Consider the following 17128-nt stretch of genomic DNA (forward strand, 5'->3'; position numbering starts at 1 on the left):
GGTATTTTTTATTAATGGCTATGAAATTTATATATAAATATCATTTGTATATCATAATTATTATGCCATATTATATCAAGTATTATGTCATTGTAAATATATATACATATATATTTTTTTTTTTTCTGAGGTGAATTTTTGTATTTCTTCCTTCAAGCTGTTCTTGTAGTAAGTTAAATTAGCAGATATACCACTGTTGAACCATCCTTGCAATTTTAGGGAAAAACATTTCCTTTTTTAATTTTCAAATCTTTTAGTGTTTTAATGTACTACTGAATTAAATTTGCAATATTTTAATATGTTGTTGAGTTAAATTTGTAGTTCTTTGAACATAGTAGATTTCCATAGTAGATGATTATCATTTGGATTTTTGCATTTATTTATAAGTGCAATTTCATTTTATAAGAATGTTTTTTCTTCTGATGTCCTCTAGCATCAGGTTACAAAATACCAACTGTGATCAGTTACATGGTGAGAGTGGAAATGTAATATAGAGTAGAGAGAATAACATTGGAGTGTTAAGAAGCCCAGGCTTGCATCCCACAAAAACTGACTTGCTGTCCCTGATCTGTTTTCTTCTGGGAATACCTGCCTCCTGTACAAGTACTAGGCCCATGATTGCCTAATTACATACCTGTTGTTTAAGAGTGCTTAGTTTTTATATGTAAATCTAGTTCATTTGTTCAGGTTATAAGGTCAACGAGATATGGGATGATATGGCCTCTTCTCCAGTACTTTCTACCAGTGCCTAGAAAAGGGGCTGGGTATTAGTAACCGTTGCCTTGGAGAATCAGGCAGTGGGATGGGGAGGGGGATTTAGTGGTTTTCCATTTTATTGCAATTTCAGCTCAATTGTTTTGTCTTATTTGACAGTGATTTGTGTTTAGCAGGTCCTTTCTGCTTCCAGAATATTTCCTCTAGTGATGAATGTAGCCTTTCCTTTTAACATGACACTGCTTATTGCTAAGAGGTTACAAAAGGTAAATGGCCTCATGTGTACACTTTCACACTACTTCTATTTAAATTTTTGGACTTTGGAATCATTAGCGAAAAATATAACATTCTGACTTTTGATGAATGTCTCTATTAACCACATTCTTTGTTCTAGCCATGTTTCACTCCATGCCTTAGTATCTTAACACTAAAAAACTACATTAGCTAATCTCAGACCCTAAGACTTGGTTTCTGATTACTTCTTTCATCTACTGTGGTTTTACAGTGAATGGGGTATGGTAAGGCTAATCAAGGAAATTTAAAAAAAAAATCTAGAGGCAGCATAAATAAGTCAACTAAGTAGCAAGACAGAATTCTAGGTTGATACTTACACAATCTGTTGATCTTGGACAAGTTATAGAACCACTATAGACTTTGATTTTCTCATTTTTAGAAATAAGGTATTATATAAGACACTACTTGAGTTTGAGTGAACTCTGGGAGTTGGTGATGGAGAGGGAGGCCTGGCATGCTGCAATTCATGGGGTTGCAAAGAGTCGGACATGACTGAGCGACTGAACTGAACTGAAGATCTCTTCCATTACAAGATTCCATGAGGGAGCTTATCTCAGAGGGGAAAGACATTTCAAGTAGATTTCCATTTTCTTTAAGTTCTGGCTGGTTACTTTATGAGACATAAAACTTTCTCAGACCATACAAGCATCAACTCAAGAGTAGGATTGCTAAGTTTCTTTTTTTCTAAAACTGTAGCAGTGTATATCTGGTTTTGATCATTACAAACTGACAAAATAACTTCAGATGAAAAGTGTCATATATAATTAATTAGTTGGCAAGCCATGTTAAGTAAAGAGGACAAAACTGGTTATGGCCTGGTGGCCTGCAGGATGTGGTCCTGTATTTGTTCGCAGCATAAGACATATGTTAGAGAGCAGGAGTGGAGATGGTAGAAGTCTCTGTAAAGCTTAGATTCTGTTTGGCTAGGGAGGATGCAAGATGGTTCTGGTTGGTAACCATTTGGTCCTCAGGTGAGGTGACTCATCATTCTCTGTAAGGCCCATAGGGAGTCCTGAAGGCTGACTTTCATATTAAATTGCTTTCTCTACTTTAAAGATCTCTAGCTGCCAAAGGTCTGAACATTTTCTGACCAATCATGCTTACGGTTCTTTCAGGGTCCCCTCCACCAAAAAGTATAACCACGATAAACATGACTTACCTTTGATCTTTACCAGACTGAACAAAACAGTGTTTTTGTTAGAGAGACTCAATTTAGATACACAAACATTAGAAAAAAATCAATTGTTGCATGCAGTGGCATCTCATTTTATGATATAAAAAATCTGTATTACTTTGGAAAATTCAGTTCCCTCTCCCTTTTAAAAATAGGTAAGAACACTTTCAGAATTAATATTCTTTTGTATTTAAATAGCCTATGGATACATCCATACTGCTTTAATATAAAATCATCTATTTTTTAATTAAATAATTATTTCAACAAAATAATTTGTTGCTTTTTCTCTTAAATTAAGACTTCATGAAAAGAGCTATAATATTTTAAAATATAAATCACTGTCCTCTTGACATTGTAACCTGTTTTGCTCTGCTGATATATTTAAATGTACACAAAATTAGAATAGGCAACTTCTCAGGGAAGATTTTTAATAACTCGATTACTGTTTAAATAAAAGACAAAATTTATAAAATTCTACAGCCTTTCAGCTGTTTTAAATGTCTGTATTCTCTGCATGTATCAGTATTCTACCAGAGAATAGCTTATCTTATTGATTAATAATGTTATCTTGTTAATGTATTATCTCCTGATTATTACAAAAAATTAGCATGTAGATTCCAAATTCAAGCAAAATACAGATATTGAGGAGCACTGGAGTCAAATTAAAAAAGATAGATTCCAACCTACAGCCATAAAAACAATGCACTGGACCCAAGAATTTCAGAGCTTTGAGCTGGAACAGCCTAACATGGTAAAAACAGGGCAAATCAGAATCACACTGGCTGGGTTCAGGGCTTGCCTCTGCTTTTGCTAATTATAGAAGCTTGGGCAGAGTTCTAAAATTTCAGATGTCTCATTGGAAATTGGAGACACTGGTAGTACTTGCTGCATGGAATGTTTTGCTAATAAACTCAGAATACACTTGTAGATTGCTCAGCCTACAAACTCAAGTTCAATATATGGTCTAGTCCATGCATTCCCAAAGGGGATGATATTGCCCCCAAGGGGACACAAATGGTTCTTGGGATGAAAAAAATCTTTTTATATATAAAGTCTGCTGCTGCTGCTAAGTCGCTTCAGTCGTGTCCAACTCTGTGCGACCCCAGAGACGGCAGCCCACCAGGCTCCCCCGTCCCTGGGATTCTTCAGGCCAGAACACCGGAGTGGCTTGCCGTTTCCTTCTCCAATGCATGAAAGTGAAAAGTGAAAGTGAAGTCGCTCAGTGGTGTCTGACTCCTAGAGACCCCATGGACTGCAGCCTACCAGGCTCCTCTGTCCATGGGATTTTCCAGGCAAGAGTACTGGAGTGGGGTGCCATTGCCTTCTCCAATATAAAGTCTACATGTACCTATATATGGGCTTCACGGATGGCAAAGTGGTAAAGAATCCACCTGCCAATGCCAGGGACACGAGTTTGATCCCTGGGTCAGGAAGATCCCCTGGAGTAGAAAATGGTAACCCACTCCTGTATTCTTGCCTGGAAAATTCCATGGACAGAGAAGCATGGTGGGCTGCAGTCTGTAGAGTCACAAAGAGTCATAAGCCACATGTATCTATATATAACCAATTTAGACAGCATATTTGTGTTGTGAAAATGTCATAGGGGATGGAAGGACAATTAGGGAAACAATGTTTACAGAAGCTCACAGGGAGGAGATAATATAACAAAGGTGAGAAACATTAGATAGTCTATTTTGTTGTTCAATCATTAAGTCATGTCCAACTCTTTGCAACGCCATGGACTGTAGCCTGACTGGGCTCCTCTGTCCATAGTGATTTCTAACCGAAAATACTAGAGTGGGTTGCCATTTCCTTCTCCAGAGGATCTTTCCAGATCAAGGATCAAACCCCTGTCTCCTTCACTGGCAGGGGAATTCTTTACCACTGAGTCACCAGGAAAGCCCATAGTCTGTTTTACAGAAGTTCAGTTGCTAAACAAGTTGCCCAATTTACACAGGCAATGGTAGACTTCCAATTTAATGGATTTTAATGATAGTGTTTGGCCAGTTGGCTTTTCAAAAATCATACTCCAGAAGTTATTCAGGGCATTGACTTTCCAACCTGCTAATCATAAAGAGTTTCAAAGATTTAAGTTCTAACTATTCTCTCTGTTTCCCCCTTCCCAGTTCTGACCCAATTCTTCTGAGTTGGGTCTCCCTTTGATCCCATTGGTTTAGTCAGGTTGGAAGCTACTATTTTATAACATTGGCCTCGACATAGTGAAGAGCTTACAAGGTAGGACTTATAATATAAAAATAGGAGGAAGAGAGGAAAAGAGCTTTCATCAAGTTTTGTAGTGCAGAATTTTTGGTTTGTAATTTTTGTGTTTCTCATAAAAATACCTAATGCTGTTTCTCAGATGAAAGAATGAACTATTCTGCATTTAAGAATTTATTAGATGGTGTCTCGTTCCTATCACTACTTTGGGACCTAGTGAATCCCACGAGCCTTCCTTTGAAGTCAAATTAACTTATTCAGTCTAAAAGGATTTGCATATTTAAAGCAGCATATGCTAACAAGGTACAGTGAGCCCTTTCTTTAAAAATAAGATGGTATGCATATTTATTTTAGAGAGCGATAGTTTTTTCTTGGCGCTCTAAAATCATTGTCACATATTTCCCTACTGGTTTTTTGGTCCCTTGGAAGTGGCTTTAAGCTTTGGAGTTTGCAGTGTTCTTCTTGGAGGACTGGGTCATCTCAGAGAGTATGGATTTCCTCTTCTTACCATTATTAAAAATTTCTGTTTAGTTGTTCCCAAGTTGAAATATCTGTGTTCAAAATCCACACATGTGAAGACCTGTCTTACTGATGGACTCACGGGGGCATCCTGTGGTTGGTACCGAAGACTTGGAGACCTAGGTCTGCTTTCTTTAGCCATGTCTGATCTTTCTTACCATATCTCACTGTTCCCTGCTCCTGCTCTCTCGCATACTCTTAATCGCAGTCATTAAAAGAAAAAACAAAAAAAAAACACCTTATTCTGCACTTCCCTGGTGATCCTGTGGTTAAGACTCCACCCTTCCAATGCAGGGGAAACAAGTTTGATCCCTGCTTAGGGAAGTTCCACATGCCTCAGGGGGTGGCCAAAAATAAAATAATTAACTTAAGAAGTATATCTTTCCAATTCTTGCCCAATGAACTTAGAAACATTCTACTGTTACTTGTATTTTTCCTCAGTTGAGGGATTAGATATAGTTGTTAAGGAAAAAGACCTGTGCTAGTGATGCTAGGTACCCAGAGGAGGGTGAGCTTTACACCCACTTGCCTTCCTCTCCAGGTTCCAACCTGCCTTAAAGGCTCCTTTGGTCATCCTTTGCTCTTTAAGAAAATCTTGGTGGCGGTGGGAGGGAGTGGGTCTTATGCTGAACTCATTATAATCCCTTGGGAATGGCTCTAAACTTAAATTTTATTATGAAAATAGTCATTCTATTCAAATTTCATTCTCTTCATCAACCCGTTAATAATAATTTTAAGTACCTTTCAGAGTCACATCAAAAATACTCGACTAGATCCTTAATTTCCTTTAACAACACTTACTTTTCTGAGTTTTGGCCTTTACTACTCATATTTTTTTAGAACTATTTTAAAAAATTTTTATTTCAGCTTACGAATTTCCTTAGGGAATTCCTTGGTGGCTTTGTGGTTGTTCAGTTGCTCAGTCATGTCCAACTCTTTGCCAACCTTCCCTGGCCTTCACCATCTCCTGGAGCTTGAACTCATGTCCATTGAGTCAGTAATGCCATCCAAACATCTCATCCTCTGTCATCCCCTTCTCCTCCTGCCTTCAATCTTCCCCAACATCAGGATCTGTTCCAATGAATTGACTCTTCGTATCAGGTGGCCAAAGTATTAGAGCTTCAGCTTCAGCATCAGGCCTTCCAATGAAATTCAGGATTGATTTCCTTTAGGATTGACTGGTTTGATCTCCTTCCAGGCTTACTTCACTCTGTATAATAGGCTCCAGTTTTATCCACCTCATCAGAACTGATTCGGTCCTACTCGCATGTCCATACATGACTACTGGAAAAACCATAGCTCTGACTATACAGACCTTTGTTGGCAAAGTAATGTCTCTGCTTTTTAGTATGCTGTCTAGGTTGACCATAGCTTTTCTTCCAAAAAGCAAGCATCTTTTAATTTCCATTTCCATTTTCCCTGGTGGCCTAGTGGTTGGGATTTTGGGCTTTTGCTTCCATGACCCAGGTTCAGTCACTGGTCAGGAAACAGATTGCCAAGCCATATGGCACAGTCAAAAAAGCAAAAAGAATTTTTTTAAGGGGGCAAAACATCTACTTTTGCTTTGTTGACTATTCCAAAACCTTTGACTGTGGATCACAACAAACTGTGGAAAATTCTTGAAGAGATGGGAATATCAGACCACCCGACCTGCCTCCTGAGAAATCTGTATGCAGGTTAAGAAACAATAGTTAGAACTGGACATGGAACAACAGACTGGTTCCAAATCAGGAAAGAAGTGCATCAAGGCTGTATATTGTCACCTGCTTATTTAACTTATATGCAAAGTACATCATGCGAAATGCTGGACTGGATGAAGCAGAAGCTGAAATCAATATTTCTGGGAGAAATATCAATAACCTCAGATACATAGATGACATCACCCTTATGGCAGAAATTGAAGAAGAATTAAAGAGCCTCTTGATGAAAGTGAAAGAGAAGAGTGAAAAAGTTGGCTTAAAATTCAACATTCAGAAAACTAAGATCATGGCATCCAGTCCCATCACTTCATGGCAAATAGATGGGGAAACAATGGAAACAGTGAGTTTATTTTTGGGGGGCTCCAAAATCACTGTAGGTGGTAAATGCAGCCATGAAATTAAAAGATTCTTGCTCCTTGGAAGAAAAGCTATGACCAACCTAGACAGCATATTAAAAAGTAGAGACATTACTTTGCCAACAAAGGTCTGTCTAGTGAAAGCTGTGGTTTTTCCAGTAGTCATGTATGGATGTAAGAGTTGGACTATAAAGAAAGCTGAGCACGGAATAATTGATGCTTTTGAACTGTGGTGTTGGAGAAGACTCTTGAGAGTCCCTTGGACTAGAAGGACATCAAACCAGTCAATCCTAAAGGAAATCAGTTCTGAATATTCATTGGAAGGACTGATGCTGAAGCTGAAACTCCAATTCTTTGGCCACCTGATGTGAAGAACTGACTCATTGGAAAAGACCCTGATGCTGGGAAAGGTTGAAGGCTGGAGGAGAAGGGGATGACAGAGGATGAGATGGTTGGATGGCATCACTGACGTGATGGACATGAGTTTGAGTAGGTTCCAGGAGTTGGTGATGGACAGCAAGCCTGGCATGCTGCAGTGCGTGGGGTTGCAAAGAGTTGGCCATGAATAACTGAACTGAACTGAAAGTGTTCACTTATTTATTTTCTGACTATTAATGCTACAGTTGCTCATTTCTATCATAACTTTTATTGCCAATATAAAATCATACTATAGCATAGTGTTAAAGGGTATTGGCTTTTAAGGGTCCTGCACCAGGATTGTCATTTATTGCTTTTGGCATGCTCAGCAATAATTTGTCCTCAGTTATTTCATCTATAAAATGGGAATAATGATTTTACTTATCTTGCAGTGATTTTGATGAATGAATGAGAAATTGCATTTAAGTGCTTCATGCAGTATTTTGGGACAAGTTGGTTAGTAATATGCATTAGCTATTAATTCTATCATTAATCAGTGAAATACACATTTGCAGTCATTCATGGGAAAACTGACTCTCATTTTTTTAATGTATTCATTTATTTTATCTTTTTAAAGATAGTGTATTGTATGTACTTGTTAAATGTGAGAAATTACTATATAGGATGCTAATCTTCTTTGAGAAAAATCGCAAAGCTTAGTGTTTTTTGTTTGCTTGGGTTTGTTTTTTGTTTTTTCAGCCATACATATACAGGCATCATTCTCCCCCAAACTCCCTTCCTATCCAGGCTAAAACTGACTCTCATTTTAATCTTGTTATTGTTTCTATTGCAAAATGAATTCCAGGTTGCAAAGTGCTGAGAAGAAGAGTGTTTGAGCTGAGTCACTTCAGTTGTGTCCAACTCTTTGTTACCCTATGTAGCCCACCAGACTCCTCTGTTCATGGGACCCTTGCTCTAAAACCTCTTTAAAAGCTGTGCTTCCCTGAGGGTGCACATTTCTATCCTTGATAGCTTGGAAGATAATTCTTTCTCTTACCTGCCTCTCTACCTTTTTACTTTTTCTCTTTGCCTGACCACTTCTCTACATTCTCTTATTTCCTTTCCATTCTCTCTCAACAATAATGGTATTTTTAACTCTGTAAGATGTAAAAGATACCATTTAGGTCAGCTGTTATTCTTTCCACCCTCTCTATACCTTCGTTTTAGCTCTGAGTTCAGAATCTGAGAAATGATCAGACCAAAATCCTCAAAAGAGGAACAGAGAAGAAACCACAGAAATATGTGAATATAGGGTTGAAAACTCCTGTATTTCTTCCTTAATTTCATAATTGTTGGATATTGATCTAATTACTTCTAAAACTGCATACATACATTTATTCTGTATTCATTTTTATTCTGAATATTGTTTTCAATCTTTACTTAATCGTGTTGTTACTCTGTAACATTAAAATCACTAGTCAGTAGTCATTTTCTAATTTGCTATGTGAAATGAAGGAAATTTGGAGAATTTTTTGACATGTGGCCAAATTTCACATAATTATTTTTAATTGCAGGAATTATTTTTAGATATTATATTTATTGTACATACACATGCAATCCTCCTGCCAAACTGAATTGCACAGTACTTTGCCAAGAGTCACAATATGGTTAAAATTAAGCTTTATTAGATATAATAGGATGAGACGTGATTTAATTCTTTAAGGTCTCTATAAGTGCTAGAAGACATATTTGCTTTAATCCTACCCACTAAGTTAAAAGAATGATACCTTATTTTGCAAATCCCAGTGGTAAAGGCAATTGAAATAATACATGAAGCTTCTTGAAGGAAAATAGCTTTCTGGTTAAAATTGTAATTTTATTTGTTTTTTCTCTTCAACTGTTTGACTCCTTCAGTTTGTAGAAGAAGTCTATTTATCTTAGCAGTAAGGTCGATTGAATTTCTGCCAAGTCAGTGTACTCCCCTAAATGAATACGTCAGAGGGAATATTGTTTCTCAAAAGTCATTTAGAAAGCAGGATTTTTACATAAGTAGGCCCTTTCATTAGTTTTGAATTAAATCTGAGCAATTGCTGCATATATTATGGTGCTTTCCTAGACATCTTGTGGAATGTGGGGGTCCTGAATATTGAGTGAGAATTCCCATTGGGGTTTACAGGGCCTACATTTGATTCAGAAAATTGAAACAAATATAACATTTCTGTCTAAGTTTTTTGTGAAGGCTGATGTCTTTCTGCAAATCAAATATCTTATGTAAAATAAGCTGACTGTAGAGTGTAGGGGTACTCAGGTACTCCTAAGATAGAAAGCAGGGAATATCATCAAGGTTTTAAGAGTTCTCAGGAAATAGCATCTTTATTTTCTTTTCTTCTCTACCTCCCTGAAAATATTGGAAAAAAATAATAATCAGTATCTTTGACTAATTTCTCACCCATGATCAAGATCTTTCTTTCTGTTCAGAGGGAAAGCTGAGTTCCATTATGCCACAGCAGAATTGCCTCAAACATATCCTAAGTTTTTAAAGACTGACTTGATATTTTATCCAGTAATAGACATTAAAAAAAAATATTGAATCCCGTGATAACATTTTTACATTAAGCAAACATTCCTCATTTTTAAAAAATAAAATACAGAGGTGTACCTAGTTATTAAGTATAATTAACTAATTATCATGATGATGATGCAATTTTATCTAATTTCTTTTTGAGGCATTAAATGGCATTGAAATTTAGATCTTAAAAAATGACCAGCAGTAGGGGTGGGGGATAATATGCTCTTATTGAATCTTTGCCAATTTATTTCTGTGTTGATTAGAGCTTGATTTAGTTTCAAAGAATGAAACGTGAAGGTACTCATTTTTCTTTACAGTGGTGGTCACATGCTAATGATCACAACAGGCATTTTTCTTCTTAATTACAAATCATTTCAATTGAATTTGTATGTCCATGTAAGATCACTTTGTGATTAAGGAAAAGTATGACCTTTGTACATTTATGGAATTAGAACAGTTTTTTTCTTTAATATTAAATATAGCAGCTACCCAGAATATTTGCTCCCCTTTGTTAATTAGCATTCTGTTCATGGAGTAATTCATTATTTAAGGTTACTTTGCAATCATTAGTAGCAGACTTGCACATTTCTTGTAAGGCAGGTCAATTTAATAATTTTCTTATTGCAAATGAAAAATTCCAGGTTAGGCACCAAAATATTCAAAGCATTAATGACTACTGCATATGTACAATCACTTACACTGTAATGTATTCCCTAGCATTTAAAAAGCTTCTGCTATGTAGTGATCTTGGTTGATCTGAGTGAAAAGTTATTTTTTCTCTTTAACACTTGTGGCCATGAGAAGTCTTTATAGGGACTAACATTGCCGTATACAAAACCTAAATATCCTATAAAACTTTGGGTAATTGTTAACTTAGTCAGGCAACTGGTCAACACAAGAGTGGCAGAAGATGTCAAGGTGACATGGCCAAAGGCAGCTGGAGAAAGCAGGGCCAGCACAGACCTTCACTGAATAGGGACACTGATCACATCAGGGATCCACTGCATTAGAGCAGATAGAGTTAGCAAATAGAAATAAAGTTGTTTCAGTCAGTCTGTCTAAAGAAAGATTTCAGGTGACTAAAAAAGCAAGGACTTCAGGTGACTCTTCTTCCCACAAGCATCATGACTGGAGTTTGGTCAAGAAGAATTGAGGGCTCATATAAAGCAACACAGTTAGGGCATTTGTAGTAATGTGGATGGACCTTGAGAGTTTCATACAGAGTGAAGTAGGTCAGAAAGAGAAAAACGAATATCATATATTATCACATATATGTGGAATCCAGAAAAATGATAGAGATGATCTTACTTACAAAGCAGAAATAGAGACACAGATGTAGAGAACAACAGGGAAGAGAGGTGGGATAAATGGGGAGATTGGGATTTACACATACACATTATTTATACTACGTCAAAAATGGATAACTAATGAGAATGTGCTGTGTAGCACAGAGAACTCTTATTTAAGGCACTGTAGTGACCACAATGGTAAGGAAGTCCAAAAGTGAGGGGTCATATGTATATGTATGGCTGACTCATTGTGCTGTACAGTATAAATTATTATAATACAGCATTGTAAAGCAGCTATTTTTTGTTTGTTTTGTCCAGTTGCTCAGTCATGTCTCAGAGACCCCATGGACTGTAGCACACCAGCCTTCCCTGTCCTGCACCATCTCTCGGAGCTTGCTCAAACTCATGTCCATTGAATTGGTGATGCCCTCCAACCATCTCATCCTCTGTCATCCCCTTCTCCTCCTGCCTTCAGTCTTTCCCAGAAACAGGGTCTTTTCTGATGAGTCAGTTCTTTGCATCAGATGGCCAAAGTATTGGAGCTTTGGCTTCAGCATCAATCTTTCCAATGAATATTCAGTGTTGATTTCCTTTAGAAATGACTGGTTTGATCTCCTTGCAGTCCAAGGGGCTTTCAAGAGTCTTCTTCAATACCACAGTTCAAAAGCATCAATTCTTCCACACTCAGCCTTCCTAATGGTCCAACTCTCACATCTATACATGACTACTGGCAACACCATAGCTTTGACTAGATGGATCTTTGATGGCAAAGTTAAACTACCTCCCACAGCATGAATGCTACAAATAAAAGTATAGTTGTTTAAAGTGAGCAGATATTTGGTCTCATTACCTTCTGCTTAGTTGGGGAGATCTGGGATGGGGCTTAAAGGGGTTTTGAAGTAGCAATGAAGTAGGAACAGAATTTGGATTTTGTTTAAAGGGTTAAACTGAGCCTTCAACTTTGGTAGGTATCTTTGATCTGTTGTGTCACTGGTTGCCTCCACTGAGGTCACTGTAATTCATAAACAGTCCAGAAGACCTCATCTGTTCTGTCGGTTGCCCTCTTCCATTGAAGGAATGCCAAGAGGGACACGTGGAAATGAGCCAGCCACCTGGGACAAGGCTCAGGTCTTACTCTGCCTTGACTTGCTGAATGAACTTGGAGAAACTACCTAAGGTCTTTGGAGTATGGCTTTTCAGTGAAATTGATGAATTAAACTAAATTAGCTCTAAAGCTCCCTTCTAGCTCTACAAGTCAATAGGCGTAGCAATATCCTGTGTTCACTATTCTCAAGGAGATGATTTCCTAAGTGTTCTGAAGCTGGTAAGTGCTTTGTGACTTACTCATGATTTATTTCTAGAGAAAATGTCTCCCGGGGGGCTGAAATAGAGAAAGGTTGACTGAAACCCATTGATTCAAAGCCTAAATGAAGCATTTTAGACATGTCTCTGAGACTGGAAGAATTTATTGATATGGATTAAGATCAACTGTCTTTCAAAGCAGCAGGTGCTGAAGCTGCGTGCATGCTCTGACAAATGGCCTCACTCACACTCCTGAGCCTCCAGTTATGCCACTGAGTAGCCTCCAGGGAAATGCCCCCATTCCTCACCAGCATACCATGTCTCTCCTTACCTTCCATTAGCCCTAATGTCCAACAGTCAATTGACTGACAGTTAAGTGTTTATCAAAAGGGACCTTAGAGGACTTAACCTCTCACCTCCTCAAAATCATCAATAGCCCTCTGAAATAAGCCAAAGAAACATAATATCTGTAAAAGCATTGTCCTTGACATATGCAGTTTTAGGACAAGTTCCCCAGTTTCTTTCTAACTACATTGCCAATCCCAAAGCTTAACTGCCTTCTGGACAGTTAAGCTATTCTGGAGCTTCTAAAGAGATTTGGTGCAGATCAACTCAGAGCCTGGGGATTGCACTGGTGGATTGGCCAGTTTCAACTACAGGACCCAACATCAAGTTCAGTGATTATGGCAGCAAGTGTCTGCTGAGTCATGGAGCTGAGAGTTTGGGGCATCTTCTAAGCGCTGATCATCAGATCCTCCAGGTCTAACTGGTGTTACAGGGAGACAGCCATGGCAAAGAGAAGCAGCAGTAAAGCATATCCAGGCTTGTTGAGGCTCATGGACTCATGAACATTTAATATCAGTTCACATTGGAAAATGGGCTCCCTGAGGACAGGGACCTTGTCTGTTTCACTCACTAATCTGGCTTCAGCATCTAAAAGAACCTCACACCTTCAGTGTTAACTCATGGAAATACTTAGCTGTGTAGTTTGAATGTCTGATGATGAGGCCACCTTGTGCAGTGGTCCACAGCACAGATTCTGGGGCCAGACCATTTTGTTCCAAATTCTGGCTCCACTGCTCACTGATTGGGAATGTGAGCAAGTGAGTAAATCATGTCTCAATTTACCTGTTTTAAATTAGGACTAATAATAATACACGTCTCAAAGTTATGCAGGTTAAATGAATTGATGTTTATAACCAGTACCTGGCATGCACTGTAAATTTTTATTAAACAGCTAGATTAATCAGTTTACACTCTCCACTTCATTTTCCATGATTGACTTAGGTTTTGGTTTTGGAATTAAAGTTTGAGTTTATGAGAATACATGCTAACCAAACATGGGGCTGGGCCCAGATACACTTCTGTGTTAAGACCTCTGGCTGTGCACCTTTCCATTTATGCAATGCTCTGAAACATCTCTTTCCAACACTTCTGTTAAAATGCGATTTGACTTACCCTTCTTGACTGAGAGTTCCTTCAAAGCAGACAGCATCCAATAGGGCATGATTTAGACGGGTGCTCAGTAGTTTTGGAATGAATGTGTGATGCACTCAGTGAATGGCTGCCTTGTGATTATTTTATTCTTGGAGAAGGAGTTACAGACTTCTGCCTCCTCTCTCAGATTCTTCTTTACCTGTGTGCAGCCCATCAGTGTCATGTATGCATCCATAGTTCTGGTTACCCCATCCTCCCCGCCCAGCTGTTTTCTTTAGCCCAGTCTCTGAACATCAACACTCCTCAGCCTCAGGAAAACCTTTTACTCTCCCCCAATATCTGTTCTCTCTTCCTTTGTTTATCTTTTCCACATGGCTTGCAAGCTTTGACATTTACATTAGCAATCTTGCTTTTGCTGCTCTCTGCTGCTGCTGCTGCTAAGTCGCTTCAGTTGTGTCTAACTCTGTGCGACCCCAGAGATGGCAGCCCACCAGGCTCACCCATCCCTGGGATTCTCCAGGCAAGAACACTGGAGTGGATTGCCATTTCCTTCTCCAATGCGTGAAAGTGAAAAGTGAAAGTGAAGTCACTCAGTTGTGTCCAACTCCTAGCGACCCCATGGACTGCAGCCTACCAGGCTCCTCCGTCCATGGGATTTTCCAGGCAAGAGTACTGGAATGGGGTGCCATTGCCTGCCCCTCTCTAAGTCAGATCAAATCCTTTTAATAAACTAAAAGAATTCTAAAACTTAAAGCGATAAACTCACTTGCTCACATTCCTAATCAGTGAGCAGTGAAGCTAAAAAAATTAGTTGCAGATAAACCATTATTATTTTCCTTGGCAACCTTTTGTTTTTCCCATTTACTCTCATAAACACCTAGATAGTATTTTTTGATTTTGCTTTTGCTTTGGTTTACATTCAAAGTTCTGCTGATCAGAGCTGTGATTTTTTGCCATCTCTATCTGCATCTTATGTAAAGAGTGAGGAAGCAAAATAGATCAGGTGGTTTACCACCCTATTGTCTCATACCAGTCTCCATCTTTGAAGTATTTCTCATCTGCTTAACTGGAGAGAAGTGCTATATAGGAAATATTTCAACCATAGTACAAGGCAATCTGTAAGATAAAAACATCTGATCTTAAACCATTGGCTCACAAACTGAATTGCTCTAAAACTTGCTTATGTGGGATCACACTGTGCAAGTGTAGCTATGCATTTGGGTGTTCTTTTATTGGGTCATTTTGGAGTATTGCTATCCATGCTCCTAATATATTATAATCTCCATATGGATCAGGATCCTATCTTCTTCATCTGTGTATTTCCATGGTTCCCAGAATGGGTCTGCCTAGAGAGGACACTTGACAAGCACCACCACTGGACAGATGGGTACTGCCTCCCGCAGTGACCCAGTTCTGGGCTTCTCTGGGTGCAGGAGCACATCAGGAAGACCTGGAAGTTTCCTAGTTGGCATTCCCTGTGGCTCCTCAGGCACTCCTTGTGCCTCTGGGTTGCTTCACTAATGAAACTGACTTCTAGGGGCTAATTCTGAAGTCACAGATCCTGATTTTTCTTTTTATTCTAAGAGCCATTTTTCTTCTGTGTCTTCAAGAGCTCCACCACTCCGGGGAGTAATAGCAGTAGATTGGTTATGCTAAACACCCCACCTCGGGGTTTGATTTTGAATTTTTCACAGCAACTCAGTCATTTGTATAGTCGAGATAGACTCATCTCGAAGATTCACAGAGCCACGTAATTTTTTTTTAATTCATAACTCTAGATAATTTGTACCTAAATTGCTAGTCCTCTCTTGGATTCCCAGGGAACACTCTGTCAAACAGAAAACTTAAATGCATGCCCTTTGTCACTGTCTTTTCTTGCCTTTCCTCACCCCAAATGCTAATAATGTAGAGCTAAGTAGCACATATTGGAAGAGTGTTGATATTTTGTTTGCATATAAACTGTGTAACCACAAAGCTGATGTGAGCAAGGCAGGTACACAAATAGACAGGGAAAATTCTAGGGATGTTCAGAGAATGTGACTCCGGCCATTCTTTTCTCATCCATGCAGTCTCTAGACCTGTGGCAAAGACATTATGTTTGGGACCTGCCCCTTCGGCCTCTCAGCTCTGCAATATCCCTTGCTCTACAGACTGTATAATGTCTTCCTGGTCGGCCTGGGGCCTGTGTGTCCATGAAAACTGCCGTGATCCTCAGGGGAGAAAAGGTGAGTGCCTTGTTTACATGTGCTTCAATTCCTCAGTGCACACAGATTTATTCTGGTTGCTGAAAAGTTCCTTAAGTTTGTTTAGGACAATATTTGTCTATAAAATGTAGATAAGTAGCTCTGACAGCATTCAGTTATTAAGCAGACATTGGGGATACTTCTTTGGAGCACAGTATCCCACTTTAGTTGCCTTTTAATTAGGCTTATAGTTGATAAAGTGATTATTATGCAAAAATGATGTAACTTAACTCTGCGAGACATTTGGTGCTGACCAAAACACCCAGAAGACATTTAGTTCACACCAAAATGCCCTTGATAGTTTCTCCTGGCCAAAACATCCATCAGCATATTTGGTCCATGTTGCCTAGGTTTGGCTGGGAATAAATTTCAAGGACATTTTGCCTTGCACCAAATATCTTATGGATATTTTGGGCCAAAGCAGATATTTGCTGACCATAATGTAATGTTTTTAACATATAATGTTTATACTGCAGAAATTAGACATGGCTTCTATAATCACATCAAGAAGCAACTGTTTTGTATATATTTTTTATTTTTAGATTTCCAAAGGCTGAATCACATGCTCAATTTGATGTTATGGTTCAAATTTTCATGGAGGGCACTTATTATTGTTTCCTTTTTTGATGCTGTCCTCAAAGCTTAAACAGAATCTTCAAACTTTGTGTCCTTGTTTAACTGTGTAGGTCTCGGCAATCTTGTTTTCTTTTGTTTGCTGTTATATACACATCTGCATCTTCAAACATTCATCTTTGGTGACATCTTTTGTTGACCTTTCAGTTTGTATTGATATCATGCTCTCTTCAATGGCAGTGCTAGAAAGAAATACTACGTTTAGTAAGAGAAATGAGATCCAAGGGCATTCTACAAGTTTGTTGTGCTTAGCACTAGCGTGTTAAGCACTAATTCCTCCAGTTTTCCCATGCAAAGAAAAACTAATGTGGCCAAGTGCATGAT

General features: G+C 38.4%; 1 protein-coding gene across 1 annotated transcript in view; it reads left to right on the forward strand.

Annotated features, from left to right (window-relative positions):
• Window positions 1–17128, forward strand: part of THSD7B (thrombospondin, type I, domain containing 7B) — a 724891-nt gene that overhangs the window by 93764 nt on the left and 613999 nt on the right. The window contains exon 5 of the mRNA XM_010853704.1: window positions 15998–16153. Within this exon, the coding sequence (XP_010852006.1) occupies window positions 15998–16153 (156 nt within the window). The remainder of the gene's footprint in view (window positions 1–15997; window positions 16154–17128) is intronic.

This window comes from Bison bison, unplaced genomic scaffold (genome assembly GCF_000754665.1).
Source record: "Bison bison bison isolate TAMUID 2011002044 unplaced genomic scaffold, Bison_UMD1.0 scf7180017864330, whole genome shotgun sequence".
NCBI classification, from domain to species: Eukaryota; Metazoa; Chordata; class Mammalia; order Artiodactyla; family Bovidae; genus Bison; species Bison bison.